Consider the following 23,188-nt stretch of genomic DNA (forward strand, 5'->3'; position numbering starts at 1 on the left):
GTATATGTCACATGGGAGAGGGGAACTGGGAGGACTTAGCTTTGCTCCTCTTACCTCTCACAGCTCCGCTACATTTTAGAGAAAATATAAAATTTAAATAGTTTAGATTTAATAGTTTAATTTCAATTTTTTATATTTATTAAGACAACAAATTGTATGAATGATCTATATTTAAATTTGATCACCAATTTAAATAGTTCAAGTTTAATATGGATGGTCCATATTTATAAAAAAAATTAATAAATCTTGTTAGCAATTTGAACTATTCAAGGTTTAATATGAATTATCCAAATTTAGAAAAGGAAAATTAATAAATATGATCATCGGTCGGGACAGTTTAGATTTAACATGGATGGTTTGAATTTAACATTAAAAATTTATAAAATTTAAAAAAATTTAATATTAAATCTACACTATTTAAAATATATATGGATAGCCAATTGATAAAAATTATAAAAAAAATTTAAAATTAATATTAAACTTGGACTGTTTGAACTGCTGATTAGATTTATTAAAAAAATTATAATTTTTTTATTTTAACAAATATAAATAAAAATTAAAATATTAAATTTCAACCATTTAAATTTATTTAGATAGTCCAAATTTTCTCTAAAGTACAACGGAAAAGCAGGAGGTAAGAGGAGCAAAGCCAAGTCTAGCCGGGGAAGGGTACAGTAGAGAAGACAAGTGGGTAAGAAAACTGGTTGGGATGAGAAACATAGCATATAGCTTGACGGGCTACATTTAGAGTTTTAATTTCTTTTAATATATAGCTATAGAACTCCGCTTGGTAGAGACCGATTTCAGTATGATCCGTTGGGTAAGAATAAAATAAAGGGAATGAGAATAAAAAATGATTGGATGACATATATCTGAAATGCAAAACGGTGATCTTCGTTAGGGCATCGGGATTCATGTTTCATGCATTCAAGAGGATGCGAGACTTTATTTCCATAGACCATACGTCGAGAAGAACAGATGAACCGTGTGTACGGATATCATTGTTGCCTTACAGGAAGGTTAACCCGCCCCACCCTGAAGCGTAGTTTTCATGGGGAAAAGGTGTTTCCATTGATTAATATCAATATTTTTATTTAAAATTTGTATCATTTAACACGTTGGATCAACGCAATTGATTGTTTCAGTAAAAAAGGGCCAAATTGATTCCTGTAAAAAGATATTTACCTAAATATTATATTTTAAAAATATTTTTTTATATTATAAATTTAGAACTTGGTTCATGTCAAATTGAGTTTCAATTTTTTTTTTCTTTTATGTTGGAGTATAGATTCTGTTTATATATATATATATATATATAAAATAAAGTCCAAGTGTAGCCTGACAGACTTCCTTTGCGCTTTGCCCCCCAACATCCTCTATCCCTCCATGCTTCTCAGTTTCCGCGCGTGAGTGATAAATATCAATACACCCCTTTCATTTAAAAATATAAAATATTTTTTAAAAAATTAAATGTTTAAAAATATAAAATATTTTTAATTTTTTGAGTATAATCATTATTTATTTTTTTAAAAGTGTCCCTATTAATATTAACTTTATATTTATTATAGGGTATTTAATAAGAGTAAATATAAAAATATATGGTTAGTTTGAAAAGTAGGTGTTTAGGATAAATATGAAACGTTGCTCAAATAGATCACGAGGCTAGTTGAACTGAGCAATCGAAACGTTAGGCCCAATATAAACAAAAGAGGCTGGCCCTGAAAGTCAATAAAGTCCACAACAAATAAACATGCCGAAATTCCGTCAGCTTCAAATATCAGATCGTTGGCACGAAACACGACCCTAAATAATGTTGAAATATACGCCCAAGTAGTTCGGTGAAATGGACTGTTTAACAAAATAGAGAGACCGTGCCATAAGTTTTGCAGGATTTCTGATTCTTCGGTAGAACATGCTAAGTCTCAAAAAGAAAAGGCTTTTACTATCAGACACTGTAAATAAAAAGAAGAAAAACAGAAAAATCTAGTCAACACTCTATCAAGACTCTATATTTACATTCATTAGCCCCTTTTCAGTTCTTAGTTTTAGTCTGTAATTTTTACACTTTAATCAAATTACACACTTGTTCTACCAAAGCCCTCTATCTTTTTACATCCGAGCGAACTGTGTTAAGAGAACTCATGACCCTTTTCATTATCTATTAAGACTCAGTGTCTCTGACATGCTTAATATTTATTGTTCAACCACAAATAATTTGTGGCACGCCCGGTGGGACATGTGTAACAAAGATGGCAAGGACATGAAAAGACAAAAGGACTGATGAAATAGGTGTTGGTTCTCATGAACCAAAAGGGATCTCTACGCACGCAGGATCATAACACTTATCGCCCAATGCTGGAGCAGCTGAACATTGTGAGCACATAGTATTGGTGATAACAGGTAGCAGCAGCACGAGCCCTAGCTCAAAGTCAGGAAGTGGCCAACCTAACCTACTGATCATATCCAATGGACCTATGGCAGAAGTGTTGCGGGGAATTCAAGACCGGATGGATAAGTAGCTGGAAGAGAACTAAAGGTTCTTTACAATTTCCCTGGAAACTTCAAAATGCAAGGTGAAAGAACGACAGTAGATCATGATGCAGGCTCTATATAAAGGTATGAAGAATATAGCTGTATCATTAAGAGGCACCCATTTGGAAGCAGGCTAAGTGTAGGGCCACTCAGGGGGCAGCAAGCTGGAGTCAATATAAGTGCTAGCCATCGAGGCTGCACACTTATAAGAGACATCCCTAACCACCAAGTATTTACACACACTCATCTTTAATTAATCAGTTGTATTATCTACAGAATCTTGGCACGAGTGGCACAGGGGTCACAGCAGTGATCCCAAAATATATGGTTGAGCCTTAAAAACTAATTGGTGAACATGAAGGCTCTGAGGGACGCCATTCAAGATATATATGGACCAGGGTTGAGGCCAATCGATCGCCCCACCTTCTCAAAACCTTATCTAAAGTATATAGATAGGGACAACCTATACCCTTAGGGGTACAGAATCCCTGCCTTCACATTGTTCTCAGGAGACGGGACACAGTCAACCCTGGAGCACATTGGGAGATTCACAATCCAGTGCAGCGAGATTGCTAATTATGAGAACTTTGCTAACTTAAAGTTGAGGTTGTTTTTAAATACTCTCACGGGCCCGGCGTTCACATGGTATACGTCTCTATGTCATAACTCAATCATCAGCTGGATGGAAATGAAGTAGAAGTTCCATATCCAATTCTATAAAGTAGAGCCAAAAATCAGCATAGCGAAACTCTGCAAGCTCGCACAACGAGCTAGAGAGACTGTAGACCAATACTGGTGAGGTTCAAACGTTTGAGGAGCAGGTGCCACATGTTGCTTCTAGAAACTGAATTTGTCAAGCTGGTACAGGCACTGGATATAGAGCTCCGAAAGAAATTTCAGGGGATAGAATTTCGAGATTTCTATGAACTCACGGCTAAGGTGTAGCGTTATGAGAAATTACTCAAGGAGAGGACCATCGTCGACGGACTACAATTGGGACTTATTTTGGGGATTTGGACGTAGCGATGGCAGAACTGAAGAATGTTGGCAACTACACATGCTCAGCTTTAGTTAGGAAGGCTGGAGGACTGCCCAAAAGACCGAACCTAGTCCACTATACCTTTGATACTACTAAAACAAAGGAAATTTTTGATTTTCTCCTCAAGGGAAACTTCATCTCCTTGCCTATAGATCATAAGATTCCTTCAAAGGAAGAACAGAGAGGGAAAAAATACTGTAAGTATCATCACTTGTAGAGCCACAGTACCAAGGCATGATGAGGATTCAAGAATGTTATCCAAGATCAGATCAATAAGGAATTTCTGAAATTTTCTAAGGAAGAATCCATGATGGTAGACGAGTACTCATTTCCCCTATTTGCTATGGTCAACATGGTGGAGATAACCTCTGGCAAATGACGGCTCAAGAAAAGTGATGGTAAGCAGAAGGATGGAAGACCTTATAACGTCTAAAACAAGGGTGAAGTGACTCAAAGAAACTCTAAGATAGTATGGGACCGCTTAAGGAAGCCCACAAGCCGGTCCAGTAAGAATAAGTCTTCTAAATAGGACATAGGCCACGAGGGGCAGAACATGAAAAGCTCGGATGGCTCCAAAGTAGTTTGGGACCACTTGGGAAAACCCAGAATAGAGACAGTCAGCAAAAAAAAGGAAGAAAAATGAAAACGACCCTCAGGATGGGATGTGGGCCCAAGGGGATTAGTGATAACAGAATCAAATGGATCTAAAGTGGTTTGGGACCGCTTAGGGAACCAGCTGGCAAATTCGACTTCTTTATAAAGTACTCAGCACCCCCTAGATCAGGCAAACAATTCACGGGGACACCAATGGGCTGGGATGTAGGCCCCATCAGCCTACTGTTACTATCGTTAACGCCATCAGAAAATAGCACAGAGCTTCCTTCAAAACTAAAAGCCGCTAAGGGCTCGAGTAAGTTGTTACACCACCTGGCAACCTGCCACTTTTGAAATGGAGAGTGGTGAGACACAAGAAGTTCTTAGCTGCTTTGACAAGAACCCAAAAGTAACGTCTTCAATGAAAATGCGGTACATAGAGGTGCCTTAAACAGTAAAAAATTGAGGTATAGGCTAGCCCCGACATCTAACAAGAGAACTCAGAAAGAAGTCCACCGAGGATCAAGATGAAAGAAGCGAGGTCAAAAATAAGAAAAATGAGACCATTCACGTTAGAGAGATACCGCTCAACCTCTGTTGTGTGGTCTCGTTAACACTACCTTCTCAATTCCGATCCACCACTGGCAATAACCAGGGCCAGCAAAAGTAGAAACTCCTCAAGGTCGACACAGACGGGCCTGTACCAGTATTCCTAATGGAGCCAAGAGAAGAGGAAAAGTATGAGTTTATAAGCACACAGGCACAGAAAGAGATTACAGAGCCTGTCTACCAAATTACTTTGCAAGCAATAGAAGAAAAATCAAAGCGGGCTGTCTTGGAGAAACCCAGCACGAAGATGACTCAGCACCTAAAGCCTTTATATATCCGGGCACATTTCGATGGGAGACTTATGACTAGGGTCCTCGTTGACAATGGCTTGGCGGTGAACATTTTGCCAACTCGTATGATGATTAAGATGGGGCCAGAAGAGCACGACCTGATGCCGACTAAGGTATCAGTTGTAGGGTTCACTAGGACTGCATCTAAAGTCCTCGACGTACTACCATTACAGGATAATGTTAGGACCAAGTTATCACTGACATCCTTTTTTGTGATCAACACCATAGCACAATACCAGGCCCTCCTAGGACGGGATTAGATTCATACTAATGAATGTGTACCCTCTTCACTGCACCAGATGCTCTTTATGTGGAAAGGAGAGGAGGTAGAAGTGGTTTGGGCTGAAGACAAGCCATTCACAGTAGCTACTGACTTTGCGGATGCAAGGTATTACGACGTTAACATGGACCTATTCACATTCCAAAAGGCTCAAGGAATCCTTTCATGCAGAATAACAACAGACGCTATAATGCCTCTAACCTCATAGAGGCGCGAGCCCATTATAGAACTGATTGATGACAAAAAGAAATAAAGAAAAGGCCGTAGCAGCTGCGGCCATCCAAAAGTTATGGTTACACAATCTACAAGAGAAACTAAAAGATTGCGGACCTAAGGTCTATGGGACCAAAGTTGTATATAAAGATGAAACCCATAAAATAGCATAACCGCACGAGCTAGACCCTGCACCTCTGAAATTTGAAGACATAGCCCAGAGATCTAGAATCCACTAGAAGAAGTAAACCTCAAATCCCCAGAAGAGCTGAGGATCACATTTATCAGCTCACTACTAATAAAGAACAAAAGGATGCCATGAAGCTAACACTACTGGAATTCAAGGACTGCTTTGCATGTGACTATGATGAAATGCCAAGGCTAGCTGGGCAGCTGGTCAAACATAGGCTTCCTATAAAGCCAAACTATAGACCACACCAACAACCCGCCTGGAGAATGTCAGTAGAGGTGGAGCTACGAGTAAAGGAGGAGATCAAACGCCTCCTACGAGCCAGATTCATATGGCCCTGCAGGTATGCTTAGTGACTATCAAACATAGTCCCAGTAATTAAGAAGAATGAGAAACTGTGAGTTTGCATAGATTTTTAAAACATAAACACAACCACACTTAAAGACGTGTATGTAATGCCTATTGCAGACAAGTTAATAGATGCTGGGTTCGAAAATGCTTTATTGTCATTTATGGATTTCTTCTTCTGATGCAATCAAATATTTATCACAAAAGAAGACATTCACAAGACCGCTTTCAAGTGTCCAAGCTCCATTGAAACTTTTGAATGGGTAGTTAAGCCCTTCGAATTGAAGAATGCTGAGGCCACCTATCAGCGGGTTATGAATGCCATCTTTCATGAGATGATAGGAAAGCATCTAAAAATATACATAGATGACATAATGATAAAATCTAAGAAGGCACATGATCATATGGAACATTTGAGGACAAGTTTCCTCTAAATGAGGGAGGTCGGCCTTAAGTTAAATCCCCTAAAGTGTGCTTTTGGTGTAACTATTGGTAACTTCCTTGGATTCCTGATCCACAAAAGGTGATTGAAGTAGATCGGAATAAAGCACGAGCCATCTTGGAGGCAAAGGCGCTGAGCAATAAGAAAGAACTTTAAAGGTTCCTGGGATAGGTCAATTATCTCAGGCATTTTATCCCGAACCTTACAGGAAAGATGAAGGAGTTTTTCAAACTCTTGAAACTTAAAAATGTTGAGGAATTCACCTGGACCGGACATCATTAGGCGGCCTTTGACAAGATAAAATAACATTTGACAAAACCTTCAGTCTTAGCAGCCTTGAGGGAGAACACCCCTTTTTTATGTATTTAGCTTCTACCGCCACGTCCATGGATTGTATATTAGCCCAAAATGTGGATAAGGGATGTGAGCAAGCAATCTATTATCTAAGTAGGTGTTTAACTCCCATTGAGGCTAGATACTCAGCTATGAAAATAGTGTGTTTAGTGCGCTATTACGCTTGTACTGAGTTAAGGCATTATATAATAAACGCTGTTGTGCATGTGGTTTCTCATTTTGATTTAATTAAGTACATGCTTAATCGGCTGGTCATGACGGGCTGTATAGGAAAATGAAGTTTCACCTTGGCAAAATTTTCTTTAATATTTTTGTCTCAAAAATCAGTAAAAGACCAAGCGTTAGTAGACTTCCTAGCTGATTATCCCTCAGTTGGGTTCCTTGAAGATGAGCGGGAACTACCTGTGTTCTCAATAGTTCTGGGGCCTTGGGTCCTTACATTCGATGGATCTAGTAATGAACAGGCATCCGGGGCCGGTATAGTGATAACCTTTCCTATGGGGATAAAAACGATACTATCTATTCAATTAAATTTTGAGTGTACTAACAATCAAGTGGAATACGAAGCACTGCTCACAGGGCTTGAGATTCTTCAAGAAATGAAGGCCCATAATGTGGTCATAGAGAGGGATTCTCAATTAGTTATCAAACAGTTAACTGGCCAGTAAAAGTGCACGAGCCTAACTCTAGTGATGTTTTATGCTGGGGCTTCTCAGGTTTTAAAGGAGTTTGAAACAATAACGTTGATTCACATTCCTCGAGCTCAAAACTGAAAAGCTAATGAATTAGCTTAAATAGCGTTAGGGCTAAGGTTGTCACCTGAACTCACCATAAAAGTAATTGTGGTAGAATAGAAAGAATATCCCTCGATCGTTCAGCGTGGCTTTTGTTACCAGCCATTGGCACTTAAGGGGCATTATTTGGGCTAAATATAAAACGTCGCTCAAATAGGTCATGAGGCTAGTTGGGCTGAGTAATTGAAACGTCAAGCCCAACCGAAACAAAAGAGGCTGGCCCTGAAGCTCAATAAAGTCCACAATAAATAAATATGCTGAAATCCTATCAGCTTCAAATATCAGACCGTTGGCACGAAGACATGATCCTAAGTAATGTTGAAATCTATGCCTAAGTAGTTCGGTGAAACGAGCTGTTTATCAAAAATGGAGAGACCATGCCATAAATTTTGTGGGATTCCTAATTCTTCGATAGAATGTGCTAAGTCTCAAAGAAAAGGCTTCTACTATTAGACACTATAAATAGAAAGAAGAAAAATAGAGAAGTCTAGTTAATGCTCGATCAAAACTCGCATATTTTACATTCATTAGCCCTTTTTTAATTTTGAGTTTTAGTCTATAATTTTTACACTTTAATCAAATTACACACTTATTCTACTAAAATCTTCTATCTTTTTACATCCAAGTGAATTGTGGTAAGGGAATTTGGGACTTTTTTCATTATCTATTGAGACTCAGCATCTCTAATATGCTTGGTATTTATTGTTTAACCATGAACAGTATGTAACTATTTTATTAGAGAGTAAAATTTAATTAAAAATACCTTATATTTTTAAACGGAGCGAGCACGTGTTATCCCTGGTGAGTTGCTTTTTTTCCATCAACATATATGTTTTTTAATATTATATATCAAAAAATAATATATTATTTTATTAACCAGATTTTGACCCCGGCGATGTATGAGAATATTTTTTTTACTTGTTTATAAGTACTGTAAAAACTCATTTGAAATGTTTTTTTGAATATTTGTAAGGATCTTTTTATCATTTGAAGAGTGAGCATACAATAAAAAAATAAAAATTTTAAAATAAATTATTTTTGTGGATGTGTGATATGTTACTTTATATAGATTTAAATTTAAATAAAGATTTATTATATTTTAAAATTTGTTTTAGTCTTCATTTAACTGTAGGTAAACGGTAACAATTTAAAAGATAAAAATTTTAAATGAAAAAAATAAAAAAATAATTTATTTTTGCGTACTCAAAATAATATATTATATTTATGCTAAAAGAATTCTAATATTAAAAAAATATGCTTACAAATGGCTTCATCTACTATATCATATTATTTTTAAAAGCTCAAAATAACTTCTTAAAAGAATTAGATTTATTCTTTTTTTCATATTTTGGTTATTTTAAAATTTTTTAATAAACATAATAAAAACTTGAAAAATATATTTTTTTCCAAAAATAAATTATTCTTTCAGAAAAAAGCTAAAACAAATGGGCTCGATAAAAGAATGGAAAGATGGAAGCTGACTCACAATCTATATCAATAATACTTCACTGGATTCCTGTTATACTTTTTTTATATCTAATTTTCACTTGCTAAGAAAGCAGTTAAAGTTAACTAACATAAAAAATCAATCATATATTTTCATGTAAATATTGATAATTTAAATAATACAAAAGTTATAAACATAAATTCATGTTCATTTGTAATTGACAAAATTATAGATTATGATATAAAATAATTTTATTTTTTACTCGTTTTATAATATAAAATAATTATAATTATAAAATTTATATCATATTTTTGCTTTTTTGTCCAAATTATTATGCTTATGTTATAATCATAATCCCACGTGTATATCACATGGGAGAGGGGACTGGACGACTCGGCTTTGCTCTTCTTACCTTTCACAGCTCTGCTGCATTTAGGAGAAAATATGAAATTTGTATGGTTTATATTTAATATTTTAATTTTAATTTTTTTATATTTATTAAGATAAAAAATTTACATGGATGATCTAAATTTACGGATGATATATATGTAAATTTAATCACCAATTTGAACAATTCAGTTTTAGCATGGATGATCCATGTATTTATATATAACTTAATAAATCTCATTAGCAGTTTGAACAATTCAAGATTTAATATGAATAATTTAAATTTATAAAAAGAAAATTAATGGAGTAAACACGATCATTGGTCGCAATAGTTTAGGTTTAATATGGGTGGCTTGAATTTAATGTTAAAAATGTATAAAAATTATAAAAAAATTTAATATTAAATTTACACTATTTAAAATATATCTGAATAGTCAATTAATAAAAATTATAAAAAAATTAAAATTCATATTAAACTTGAATAGTGCAAACTGATTTTAGATTTATTTTAATAACTATAAAATAAAAATAAAAATATTAAATTTAAACTATCTGAATTTTATTTATATGGTCAAGATTTTTTCCAAAATACAGCGGAATTGTGGGAGGTAAGAGGATCAAAGCCAAGTCCAGCTGGGGAAGGGCACAGTAGAAAAGACAAGTAGGTAAGAAAACTTTTTGGGATGAGAAGTAGAGACCGATTTCTATATTCCAATATTTAACAAAAAGAAAAAAGAAACTCAATTTGATATGAATTGAATTTTAAATTTGTAGTATATAGGAAAATATTTGCAAAAGTATAGAATCTAGACGTGCGCGCGCGAGCGCACATATTTGTAATACTGGAGTCAATTTGCCTTAAAAAGGGTACCTTGTGTCATGTGAGTGGGTCAATTTTCTCTGAAAAAATCCCTCCTCGGGAGCAAAAGCAGTGACTGCCCGGCTCACTAATCATTCCAAGTTGGAACCTTATTTTATATAGGCCATTTTGGAATCCAATCCTCTCGCTAGGTCTTGTGCCTGTGCCACATGGCTCATCCTCATTCCCTCATCCAACGGGCCTCAAAATTCATCCTTCTTCTCATATTATATTATTATTAATTTATAATTCTATGCATAATATTCAGTTCATAAAAATTACATAGCAGTTAAGCTTAAGATTTTAAATTCATAAAAATTCCAGTTCTATTTGACTCTATTTTAATCCATCTTAGCAATGAAATTTAATTTCCACATAGCATAGGTTTTTGAATAAAATAAGATTGGTTACATATTATATAAAAGATTAGTACTTCTTATGTCATAAAATAAACAACATGTAAGATAAGATTCTTCCAATGTGCCAAAATATTTAATATATTTATTCTTGTTTGAAAAATAGCAAATAGAATCTGATGATATAAAATATTTATCATTTTTGGAACGTATGGTTGGATAGCTTCATTTTTAAATGAGAAAATCAATCTACGGTCTCGTGGAAGCAATTAAAATACACTAAAGTCCCATGAATTTATCAAATAGCTATCAGATCCCAAGGGACTTAAGGATGAATAAGTCTGAAAATGAAATTACTAATTTGTCCTCTACCATTAAAAAGGAAATCTTGCTTGAACGCAGATCTCACGAAACCCATGATCAGCGAGACTGAAGATTAATGCATATTCATGATTGTTGATCACGGTAGGATAATTTTTACTTCCTCATATCTATGATTATTTGTCGTTATCTTCATCTAAGCGAGGTGGGAGTGTTCATTCGCGACTGCAGTATTTCATCGCACGACAGAAAATAACACAGTGATTGTTGAGCGAGTAAACGATTTCTCATGCGTTAATGATTTCATTATTGTTTAAGGGTAGGATAATACTTTCTGGGTATGCCAACGATCATTTGATTTGCATAGCTAATGGGTATGGATTCATCTGGTGCGACATTGATACGTTGAAAAATATCTGATACGAACAACTCTACATGTTGTCAATAGTGTATTCTTGTGTTGTCAATATGCTATCGATAGTTGTCGATGCACTGTATTGTACATGATGACTTGTAAGAATGCTTATACCACCAAAAAACATGTATTATGTTATGTTTTTTTTCATATAGAGGACATTTTATATATTATTCTCAAGCATGTGATGCAAGCTTCTTTTGTTGCAAAATCTCTGTTATACCTCATAAGAATGACTTGTGGTGCAAGATGACCTTTATAAGAAGAAGATAGAATTCTTGTGGTGGCTATTGAGTCATTGTAACAACGTGAAGGAGCACAAAGCCATGCCCTTATTAGAAAGATCCTAGGAAAGGAAGAAGAGGAAATAGAAGATTATTGATAGAATTTTAGGATATAACTTTATTAATAATCATGTCTTTTTATATAGTTAGCTTATTTCGTGTAGTTAACTTAAACAATATTATTATGAATGGTGATTACAAATTTGTAAATGTGGCAAATAATTTGTTTTATTAATTAAATGTTGACAAGTGACCAACTGTGATTGATAAGTGGTTTTCACTTTATTGATAAACTATGCATTCGCTATTGACTAGTGCTGATACATTAGGTGCTGTTATTTCCTTTAAAAATCAACAAACTACAAGAACCTGTTGATTACTTGCCATTGGCAATTGACAAGTGGTTATCACTATATTGACAAGCTATGCATTCACTATTGATAAGTGCTAATACTTTAAGTGCTGTTAGTCCCTTTAAAAATCAACAAGTTACAAGTTGATTATTTGCTGTTGGAATTGAGAAGTGGTTATCACTATATTGACAAACTATACATTCACCATTGACAAGTGCTGATACATTAAGTACTATTATTTTTTAAAAAAATTAACTAGTTATAAGAACCTGTTGACCACTTGCTATTGGCTACTGACTGCAAGTTATCACTATATTGACAAACTATGCATTCGCCATTGACAAGTATTAATACATTAAGTGCTGTTATCCCCTTTAAAAATTAACCAGTTACAAGAACCTGTTGACTACTTGCCGTTGGCCATTGACTACAAGTTATTATTATATTGACAAGCTCTATATTTTTCATTGACAAGTGTTGATACATTAAGTGCAATAATTCCCTTTAAAAATTAACTAGTTACAAGAACCGATTGACTACTTGCCATTGGTCATTGATTACAAGTTATCACTTCATTGCCAAGCTATGCATTCTTCGTTGACAAGTGCTGATACATTAGGTGCAATAAACAAAAAAATAAATTCCAAATACATAAACAAAAAAGTACACTTGTCTCTGATATTTTCTAGCATGGATTAAGATTTTTGCAAGTCTTGGAGGTATGACCAGTCTCATGGCATCTTGTACAATGATAAACCCTTTTGTTTTGGATTTAAGATTCTCTTCCTTTACGCTTTGGCCTACCCGAAAGCCTTATAATCATTTGTAGCTTCAATCAGGTTTGGGTTAATAAATTTGTCACCGTCAATGCTTATGGATATGGATAGTCATGTATGACTACCGACCTCATGTTGTTGGCATATATCTTCTGTTGAGTGGTAAACTTGTAACATTCATCCACAAAATTATACACATTGCCATAAACTAGCTTGATTGCTCCACATGCATGCACACAAGATATTTCACTCTTTTGCCATGCTAAACAAGAGCATGTATGTGCTACTCATTTGATGATATTATTCTTGTGAACTCTTCATACGTTGTCCGTTCCTTTATTGTTATTGTTCTAACACTCCCCCCAACATATTGCATACTTCCTTGGTCGTAATTTTGAAAATGTTCCCTATATGAAAAAAAATATAATATATGTTCTTCAGAAGAACTTGCCATCTTACAGGTCAACTAACATCACACACAGTGTATTGACAACTATACACAGCATAATATCAACGCATTTATCCATTATTGACAAGAAGAAATGTTATTTCATAATCGAGATTTTTTAACAAAAGAAGCTTGCATCATATGCTTAAGAATAATATATAAAATGTCCCCTATATGAAAAAAACATAACATAATACATGTTTTTTTTTTGTGGTATAAGCATTCTTACAAGTCATCCTGCACAACACAGTGCATCGACAACTATCGATAGTATATTGACAACACAAGAATACACTATTGACAACATGTAGAGTTGTTCGTATCAGATATTTTTCAACGTATCAATGTCGCACCAGATGAATCCATACTCATTAGCTATGCAAATCAAATGATCGTAGGCATACTCAGAAAGCATTATCCTACCCTTAAATAATAATAAAATCATTAACGCATGAGAAATCGTTTACTCGCTCAACAATCACTGTGTTGTTTTCTGTCATGCGATGAAATACTACAATCGCGGATGAACACCCCCACCTCGCTTAGATGAAGATAACGATAGTAATCATAGATATGGGGAAGTGAAAATTATCCTATTGTGATCAACAATCATGAATATGCATCAATCTTTAGTCTCGCTGACCATGGGTTTCGTGAGATTTGCGTTTAAGCAAGATTTTCTTTTTAATGGTAGAGGACAAATTAGTAATTTTATTTTTAGACTTATTTACCCTTAAGTCCCTTGGAATTTGGTAGCTATTTGATGAATTTATGGGATTTTAGTGTATTTTGATTGCTTCCACGGGACATTAGAATGATTTTTCCTTTTTAAATTTAAAAAATTCTGAATTTTTAATGGTAGTCTTACGTAAAGTAAAATGGACTCTTTTTTTTTAAAAAAAAAAATTCTTTTGCCCAAAAGTGGAATGGATTTGTACCACATGTAAGGAGGGCCCACGGAGAAGAGATGTGGATCGAAAAGCTGGCCCCACATGTCTGTGATTCACAGATTTTATTTTAAATATATTAAGCTGTCCTTTTCATGGGACATGCTACAACATCTCTCACTCACTCACTCACTGATCTGCCCATGAAGGTTCACCACAATTATTAAAGTCATGCTCAGTCCATTCCCCACCCCACCCAAAATAAGACACCAAAAAAAAAAAAAAAAAAAAAAAAGAAAAATTCAACACAAAATAAAAAGCATATTCCATCTATTACAAATATGTGTAATCAATTTATAAATTATTTGCATTTCTTTTTATTATTTGTATTTTTTGGTAAATATAATTTTAAATTTTTAGGAATGATAAAATTAGTCTTTTAAATTTATCTTATTTATTGGTTTAATCCTTTAAGTTTATTTTTGTTATAAATTTGGTCATTTAAAAATGAGAAAAAAGACTATTAAAATTTTCTGATGTGAATAATAAAAGCATCGTGTATAATAAAATTAGAAAAAAAAATATAACAAACAAAATTCATACTCTTTTAATCATATATCTACATATTTTACATATGACTTCTTATGTATTTAGTCTTTTGCACTTAATATACTTTATTTAATCAAATCAAAACAAGAAAATTTTAATGTGATTATAATATTAATAACAAGAGTTTGTTATGAGATACATAATTTATAAAAGATATGTATGTCTTAATTTAATTAAAAATAAGTACTTTATATATATGAAGCTAACTATATAATTTTTTTTCTTTTACATATCAGATTAATTTGTAGGTCAATTTATGTTTTAAAATATAAAAAAGTTATAAAATAATTTAAAAATTATATATGATATCGTATTCATGGAAAATTAAATTTGAAAAATTAAAATAATTTTAAGGGAGTAAGAATTTTTTCCCCCCTTGGAAATACAGGGTTAAAGATTTACTTCCATTCATTTTCATGCGTCACCCCACTTTGTTTTTAAGTTTCGCCGCCAGGAAATTCTTTAATGCACTTCACCGGCCTATCACCTACGTCTTCATCAAACGCCACTGGCATTGGATGGGCACACGATAGCCCCAAGCGGCTAAGCCACTTCTTTACGCTGTCGTTTCCGGGCGACCTAATTATGCTTAGTTTGCGTGCGCATTATTATATGCTCTTCTAGTCCTCTCTATAATTTAATTTTATCAATCTTATCAATACTAATTAATATAAAAAATAAAAAAATATATAAAATTTTAAATTTGTACCTATTTAACAAATATTCTCATAAAAATAATTTTTAAAATATCTTAATTAAAATATATTTTTAATTTTTAACTTTATATAAAATTTTAATTTAATATTTTAATTGTATAAATTATTTTTTAGTTATTTAATACTAACATTATTAGTTTTAAATGATTATTTTTATATCATTCATTCATTATTATTTTATAAAAATTAAATTTAATATGTTAATATTTAAAAGTTTAATACTTTTTCTATATTTTTAATTTTTTAAAGTGTAATTATTATCTTTTCTTTTAAAGTGTCCCTATTAATGAATGATTTTATATTTATTGTAGAGTATTTAGTAGAGATAAATATAAAACTATAGGGTTAATTTGTTAGTAGGTAACTACTTTATTAAGGGGTGTGATTTTGTTAAAAATACCTTATATTTTTTAACGAAAGAAATATAAAAAATTATTGAGATAAAATTAATAATATTAAAATTAAAGGATTAAAAAATATTATATAAAATTAAAAAATTTAAAATAAAATATTATATAAAATTAAAAAATAAAATATATACTTTATTACTTTAATCAAATATCTTTTAAATGTTACCCCAAAACCACACCTTCATTTATAAATGAAATCGAACATGCCTTATAAATGTGCGCCAGCCCTCTCTTATCGCCCTTCGTTCTGCTTTTAGGTGTCATTTCTTTCCATCTCAAACCCCACCTTTAGCTTTCCCCTCTCTATCAGTTTTCTCTGCCCTCGCCATCCATAGGATTTTGGCTTCGGTATTCCAACCTTTTGATTCCGATCTCGTAACGAATCCTAGCTGCGCTTCCCGATTTCTGCTCTGTCTTCAGATAATCTGAAATTAATGTCTAACGCGAGACGACGAGATTTGTTTGATGCCGACAAGGCCAGTGGATCTGATCCCTCCGACCATCCAGCGATTGCTGAAAATTTTGAGGATTCTTCGTCCGTGGACAGCGTTTCTTTGAACGGCGTCGAATCCGCCGGTGCGAGTTGTAGGCTTCCGGGAGAGAGCGGTGGATCGAGGAGGGAGACGATGCTTACGCAGCGGTTGACGGATATACTTGTAGATCAGGGCGATGGTGATCTTTTGCTCCAGCAGACCAACCAGGATGATCATCTGTTGCAGTGGTTTCAGGCTCTTAATATGCAGATTATGGGGGCATGTCGCGCTGATGAGAGGCTCAAACCCTTGTTGAAGATGAACGTCTCCGGCGGCGTCGCAGAAGATCCCCTGCTAACCCAATTAAGTCAGGTAAGAGTTGTATTTCTGTTTCCCGGTGTTTTTATCTGAAAGATGTCCTGAGTCTTGGCGGCCTGAGGGATGAGGCCACTGTAAACTTCATTTTTAGCCTGAATTTTCGAGATTGCACAAACGACTTGTTCGTACTTCTTTTTTGTTCGAGTTTACATCGAACCAACAACTTATTTGTTTTCTCCTCAACTTCTGTCAGATTTGTCATGTAAATGGCTAACCGCCCTTTAATTTCTCTTAATTGTGCAGCATTTCGAGCCAGCAGAGGTTGGGATGCTTGCCAGATGCTTCTGTGTACCTCTTGTTTCGATACGAGTTGGAACGATTCACAAGGAAGGGTCACGTTTGTGTCCTACTGCCAATAGGTAATCTCATTTAAACTCTTATGAAAATCTACTTGTTAGATGTTCCCCTATATCTTCGTCAAGGGGAGAATCTTTGTATGGATATTATTGTAGATATTATAGCGTTTCGTTTACACAAACACAACTCATTTGTACTGTGCATTTTGAGGGATGTAGTTATAAAGCTTGAGTGCATTTTGCGACCTGAAGGATTTATTAATTATCTTAGTTTACCGTTCTGTCCCTATGATTTATTGTTGCCATAGTTATATATTCAATGTCGTATGAACGTATTCAAATTTTGGACTCATTGCCATATGTCCTCTTAATTATTATATCTATTAGCAGTTTGTTCTGTATTTCAAACTATGCTTCATAAACTATGCTGGCTGCTGGGTTTATGATTATCCATGTTGTTATAATAGTTTTCTGATGTTTCGCTTTTGCTCACGGATCTAAATGTACCTGTAAGTTAGTGTCTGTGTGTATGATCTTCTGTGTACTTAAGTATGATTTGAAAGCATTGACCTCTCTATCCCTTACACGCTTGCACATTCTGTGCTTCTGCATTCCTTGTTGATAATTGAAGCATGCATTTGTTTCCTGCACGCCTGTGTGTAAATCTTTTGTCAAATTATATGTGATTTTATGTTGGGTCTCTGTTGCTTGTTTTCTTTTGTGGCAACATCCTTTTTCTATCTTATTTCCAATCTTTTTGACAATAGGACTGTGACACCGCTTTTATCCTTGATTTTCATATCTCAACAGAAGCCAATAATAAAATCATTTTATAGCTTCTTCAACTTCAAGATAAGCTATGACTTTTTGGTCCATTTATGATATTCAGTGATTGCTGTAAATATATAAACTAGCTCCTTTAGTGCATAGGTTTTGGATGTTAAAACTATTTGTTTGCAAAGCTTGATATTTTCTGATTATTTGCCTTCAAGAGTTCTCATTTGGTTTCTCTATGTTATTCAATTGGAAACCAGTTTGTCACATGGCCACGAACACTTTCCAGTTTACAGTTTCTTCAATTTTTTAATTGATACCTTTTATGTTTCACATACAAATTTATTCCTTAGGCATCATGTATGATTGTATTCCATTCACTGCATATTTCTCTTTCTTTGGGCCGTTACATTTTTGTCTGTCTTAACTGGCTTTTCTGCAACTACAGTGATGATTTTTCTGCTTACATTGACACGTCCGGTCAAGCTCGAAGTAGCAATTATTGACTTGCTATTCATGGATTCACATATCTCTTATAGCGACTTGCTTCCATTATCTGAGATTGAATTGCTGGTTGTTATTCTGAATTTAATTGTAGTCTTCTTACTGACGTGTGTAGTTTGTTGGGTGATCAATAGAAATTGTAGGAGTCCATAGTTTAGATTATTAATGGTAATATTTTCATTCTTCCAAGTAAATATGTCTTTTGGCTTGTAGGTAACTGGGCGTATTCTATTATGATCTCTGAATTAAGAAGAAGTAAAGGTAGTTCCATGATCCTATATTATACATATTGCTGTCTTGCTTTTCAGATCTTGAGGTTTGAAGTTCTTTTGTCGAATAAAATTAACTAACATCTTGTGCTGAGGTCCACCTTTAATTAGTATTGTAGTTGTTGTTTGCTTATCATATTTGTATACTGTCTTTGTTGTGTGTGTTGGTTTTTTAATGTTTGCTTTAGGATGATAGACATGTTTTTTTTCTTTCATTTTCATTAACGTGGTTGCTTATGCTAAGAATCTATTTTATTTAGTTTTAAACCACCCAGCTGTAATAAGATCCCATTTGGTATTTGGCTGTGTTGATATGGTAGTTTTTTTTTGCGAAGCAAAATATGGTATATATACTGTATGTTGAGATGCTGCGGACTAATATCCCATTTGTTTCAATAAGTTCTGGATTCAGGACTCTTTATGGTATATGTTCACAACAACAAGAAGAAGCCTCATCTTACTCCATAAAATTTGTTATTGATCATTTGAAGAGTATATCTTTCATTTTAAAGCATGCATTGTGTGCACACTCGCACAAGTACATACATGTGTATATAACAGAATGTTCTTGCATGCTGTGCTCCCTCTATTTCTATATATAAGAGGAAAAAACTGTATCACATAGTTTAAGTAAGTTAACTATAAAAACTCTGTCTGAAAATAAAACAATTGGACTAAAATGCCTTATGTTAATCAACATAAGGACGCATTATTTCTTGTTAATGTAAATTATGAGAGGTGATTTAGGAAATGTGTAATAAATGCTTATTGAAATGGGTGATTTTTTTATATAAAAAACAAGTAAAAAGTGATAGTTTTTTTTACAAATAAAAATGGAGAGTATGTGGCTATAAATTATGTGCCCATAAGTCCCTTTTTATGATTCTTGTTGATCAGCAATGATTATCATGCAGGTGGGGGAGCCAGTTAGAACTGATAAGTATTTTGAGCTAACTGCATAAAAACTTTGCTATAAAATTATATTGATGTTCTGCAAATCCTATTACTAGTTTTATTATGACTTGTTATTTTAAAGGCTTACAAAAAGGTAATATATTTTTGTCATGAGATCTAAAAGAAGCAGATTTTATAGTTTACAACACACACACACACACACACACCGGTGCATTGGTATGGAGCACATATGTTCGTGGTTATAGCCTGGGGTTACTTGTTTACTCTTGCAGTTTTACTTTTTTTTTAAAACATCAGAGGCTGTATTCAATGTGAAATTAAATGCTAAACTAAACTTATGATTTCGTACAAACTCCTAGAATCTTTGTATAGATAGTGATGGTTAATTAGACAAGGCTTTTTTATCATTGGGTTACTGCTTTTTGATTCAGTTTTATACTTTGGTGAAAGTTGTGACATGGTATCTCTTTTTGATACTTTGTTTTCTTTTTGATACTTTTCTTTTTCTACAAGTTCATTAATGTGGTATCATTCTATTTTGAATTGTTTACAGGGGAAACTTGGGTCTTACACTGCTGCCAAGTTCTGATCTTCGTCTCTCATTCATTGGAGATGATGGCAATGTAGAAAGGATGTTTACCCTAACCAAAAAATCACATTGTGCTGCTGTTGTGATCGAAGAAATCCCAGAAGACAGTTCTGGTCGTTCCTTCCTTATTAGAGGTCCAGATGGTGTAACCTTTTACTTCTGGTGCTCAGAGAAATCTAAGCTGTTAGGAACTGAATTACTAGGAAAGGTAATTTGGGTTGCACCTTTTTTAGTCTTCCATTAAATTTTCCCTCTCGGTCCTCTTCATCTGTATATTTTAAGTTGTATCTTTTTTCCCCTTGTAAGAGATTCATGCAAATATTACAAACTTTTCCCCCCTTAATCCAGTTGAAGGACTTGCTCAAGACGAAACCTTCTGTAGCAGATTTGAGTGGGATTAGCAAATCAAGGCTCGACTGTTTTGCTACTCAGCTTCGTGCTTTTCTCATGGGATCGTCAATGGGCAGTATTCATGAAAGTGTGGCTTGTACCTCAACACCATCTGCAAATGCCATGGCTCACAATGCTTCTCTGTCCGCTTCAAAATATGCCAGATCTCGACATAGTGGTAGTCAAGCAATGAAGGGAAATGCACTTTACCTTGGTAGTCTTAGTCCAAAATCAAGTTCGTTCAAAGAGGGTACCCCTAGAAACTTTTCTTCTTTCAGGATTGTAAGGGAGAAGCTAAAACGTCGCTGTGATAGCCAACAGCTTGCACTTGACGACTTGTCAAATGATTCGTTGAATACCTCGGATACAACTTCAAGTCATATTGGTCATGATAAACTTCCAGAAGTCACAAAAGCATTTCCTCCTTTAAGTTTCCTTGGGTCATTAGGAAATCTTACTGTCCCATCAAACCTTGGCCAACAAGTGGAAGTCCCTCCTTTGGCTACACCACTTTTTGCCCCCCACTATTGTTGGTGCCCCCCCGGGGTTTCAACTCATCCATCCCCAGCGGCACCTTCAAAATTTCCTGTCTCGTCAATTGAATCGCATCCTCTTCCCTTGGATGCCTCCTTGTTCCCTAACGCCATTCCAGGTAGCCTATTGGCGCCAACACCGCCCCTTAGTCTAAGCACTCCTATGGAATTCCCTCCATTCCTGCCTGATCCCTTGATCAGAATGCCTCTGCCAGCTTCTCAGCAGATTCCCACCTTCACACCTTTGATATGCGATCCAATCGTTCATGTCCCAGTGATTGATGTGTGCTCTTCAGGAGGTCAGGGCTATCTTGTAAGCGCTGGCCCTGCCATGTCAACCGCCATTCCACCATTGCACCCAAATCTTGTGAAGCCACTGATTTCTGAATCTGATTCTGTGGTAAAGGGCGCAAGAGAGACTCTACGTCTGCTAATGGGTCGTTCAAGCCAGACCAACAAACAGGTTATGGACACTTTGCCTGCAGTTTTAACAAATGCGGATGAAAAACCGAGTATAATTGTGACTGGCAGCCGCGGTCTTTATGCCGGAACCAGAGACGTTGATGTTATTGCTAACAGCATAGCAGCCATGGGTTTAGCTTCACTCTCTGGGGCATCCAGAGCTGAGAGCGATTCCCAGGATTGTGGCGCCTGTGGAATTCCACACGAACAGGTGAGAGATTCCAGTGATGCAACTGGTAGTTAGTGCCTTTCTTTGATTCCTAGCCTACGTAATAACGTATTCCCTTTCTGGTAGTTTCTTAGGTTCCTTTTGTTCCTGCAATGTGTAGATATGTTTCTACCCTGCCCTTTTGAAATGTAACTAACTAGTGCAAGTTCTACCATTCTAGCCTTTATTCTGATGTTTGAAGAATATTTCATTACTTTGGTTTATATGTAGTTAGAAGAGTTATAATGTTCGAATATTGACGTGTGACATACCTATTATTCAACTCGCAATATGCTTCTCCGCATCAGAACACCGCTTTGATTTATCCTGCTCTAAAATTTTGTTAGGGTAAATTGAAAATGATCTTGCGTTGTTGATCAGGAAAAGTTGTTGACAAATGTTTAAATGTCATCAATCAAATGCTGTTACATGTAGCGCTAGGAAAGTGGGCGGGCTTGACTCTTAAAAGTTTTAAAACTCATCTTTTTATTTTTAGTCTTATTTTTTTAAAACTCATCTTTTTATTTTTAGTCTTATTTTTCAAGTATGGCCTCTGTATAAAGGGCTCAAGTTCAGATTTGCAAGTGTTGTTTTAAAAAATAAAAAATTAAAATAAAATTAAGAATTATAAATTAATTAAAATATTTTAAAATTTAAAAAATTAAAATTATCAATTTTTTAAAAATTAAATTAGTTTAGTGATAAAATTTAAATTTTGATTAAAAAATATTTTTTATAAATACACAAGCATAATAATTATAAAAAAATAAAAAATATTAAAAATTTTATACTATACACTTATATTTATTTGATGATATTAAATTAATTTTAAAATAAATTAAAATTAATAATAATATAATGTATGTAGGATCAGATGAGTAGATTATTAGCTTCAAATAAATGTTTCACCAAAAAAAAAATAATAATTATATAATAGAGTTTGAAAAAGTGTTCAGGCTCGAGTTTTTTTTTTACAGGGTTTATCAGGGTCAAACTCATAAGTTGGATGATTTTAAAAAATTTATTTTCAAAGCTTGAACTTTTATTTAAATAGTTGGATGATTTTAAAAAATTTATTTTTAAACCTTGAACTTTTATTTAAATAGAGCTTTCAAACTCGAATTTTCAAATTCAACCTTTATTTCTAACTCTAGTTAGACAAACACATCAGTTTTTATGACTTGAAAATATATTTAGAGGATATAAATTAAGAATGAAAAAAAAAACAAGGATTAAATGGTAATTTAAATTTTAAATTACAAATCAAACTTCAAATAATAAACTCTAAATAATTGAATTGAAGGTAATTTTGGTGCTACTATTGAATTAAAACAAATGTTGATTATTAAAACAATGGGGCCTGCAATCTATGTCAAATTTCACACTCCTTCTCTCTCATGTCCTCTTTTTCACTCCTACCCCGTCTCTGTCTACCTTCTCCCTC

At 34.1% G+C, this 23,188-nt stretch overlaps 1 protein-coding gene across 1 annotated transcript; it reads left to right on the forward strand.

The window, feature by feature from the left end:
* The first annotated feature begins 16,186 nt into the window (after positions 1 to 16,186).
* Positions 16,187 to 22,000, forward strand: LOC129302990 (uncharacterized). Its single transcript, XM_054941958.1, has 4 exons — positions 16,187 to 16,798; positions 17,048 to 17,163; positions 20,116 to 20,359; positions 20,500 to 22,000. Exons 1-4 carry the CDS (start codon positions 16,388 to 16,390, stop codon positions 21,778 to 21,780), a joined length of 2,052 nt encoding a protein of 683 aa, XP_054797933.1. The 5' UTR covers positions 16,187 to 16,387; the 3' UTR covers positions 21,781 to 22,000.
* Positions 22,001 to 23,188: the final 1,188 nt, after the last annotated feature.

The sequence above is a fragment of the Prosopis cineraria genome, unplaced genomic scaffold, assembly GCF_029017545.1.
Source record: "Prosopis cineraria cultivar Desert tree isolate PC_DT_omini unplaced genomic scaffold, ASM2901754v1 PC2, whole genome shotgun sequence".
Classification (NCBI taxonomy): domain Eukaryota; kingdom Viridiplantae; phylum Streptophyta; class Magnoliopsida; order Fabales; family Fabaceae; genus Prosopis; species Prosopis cineraria.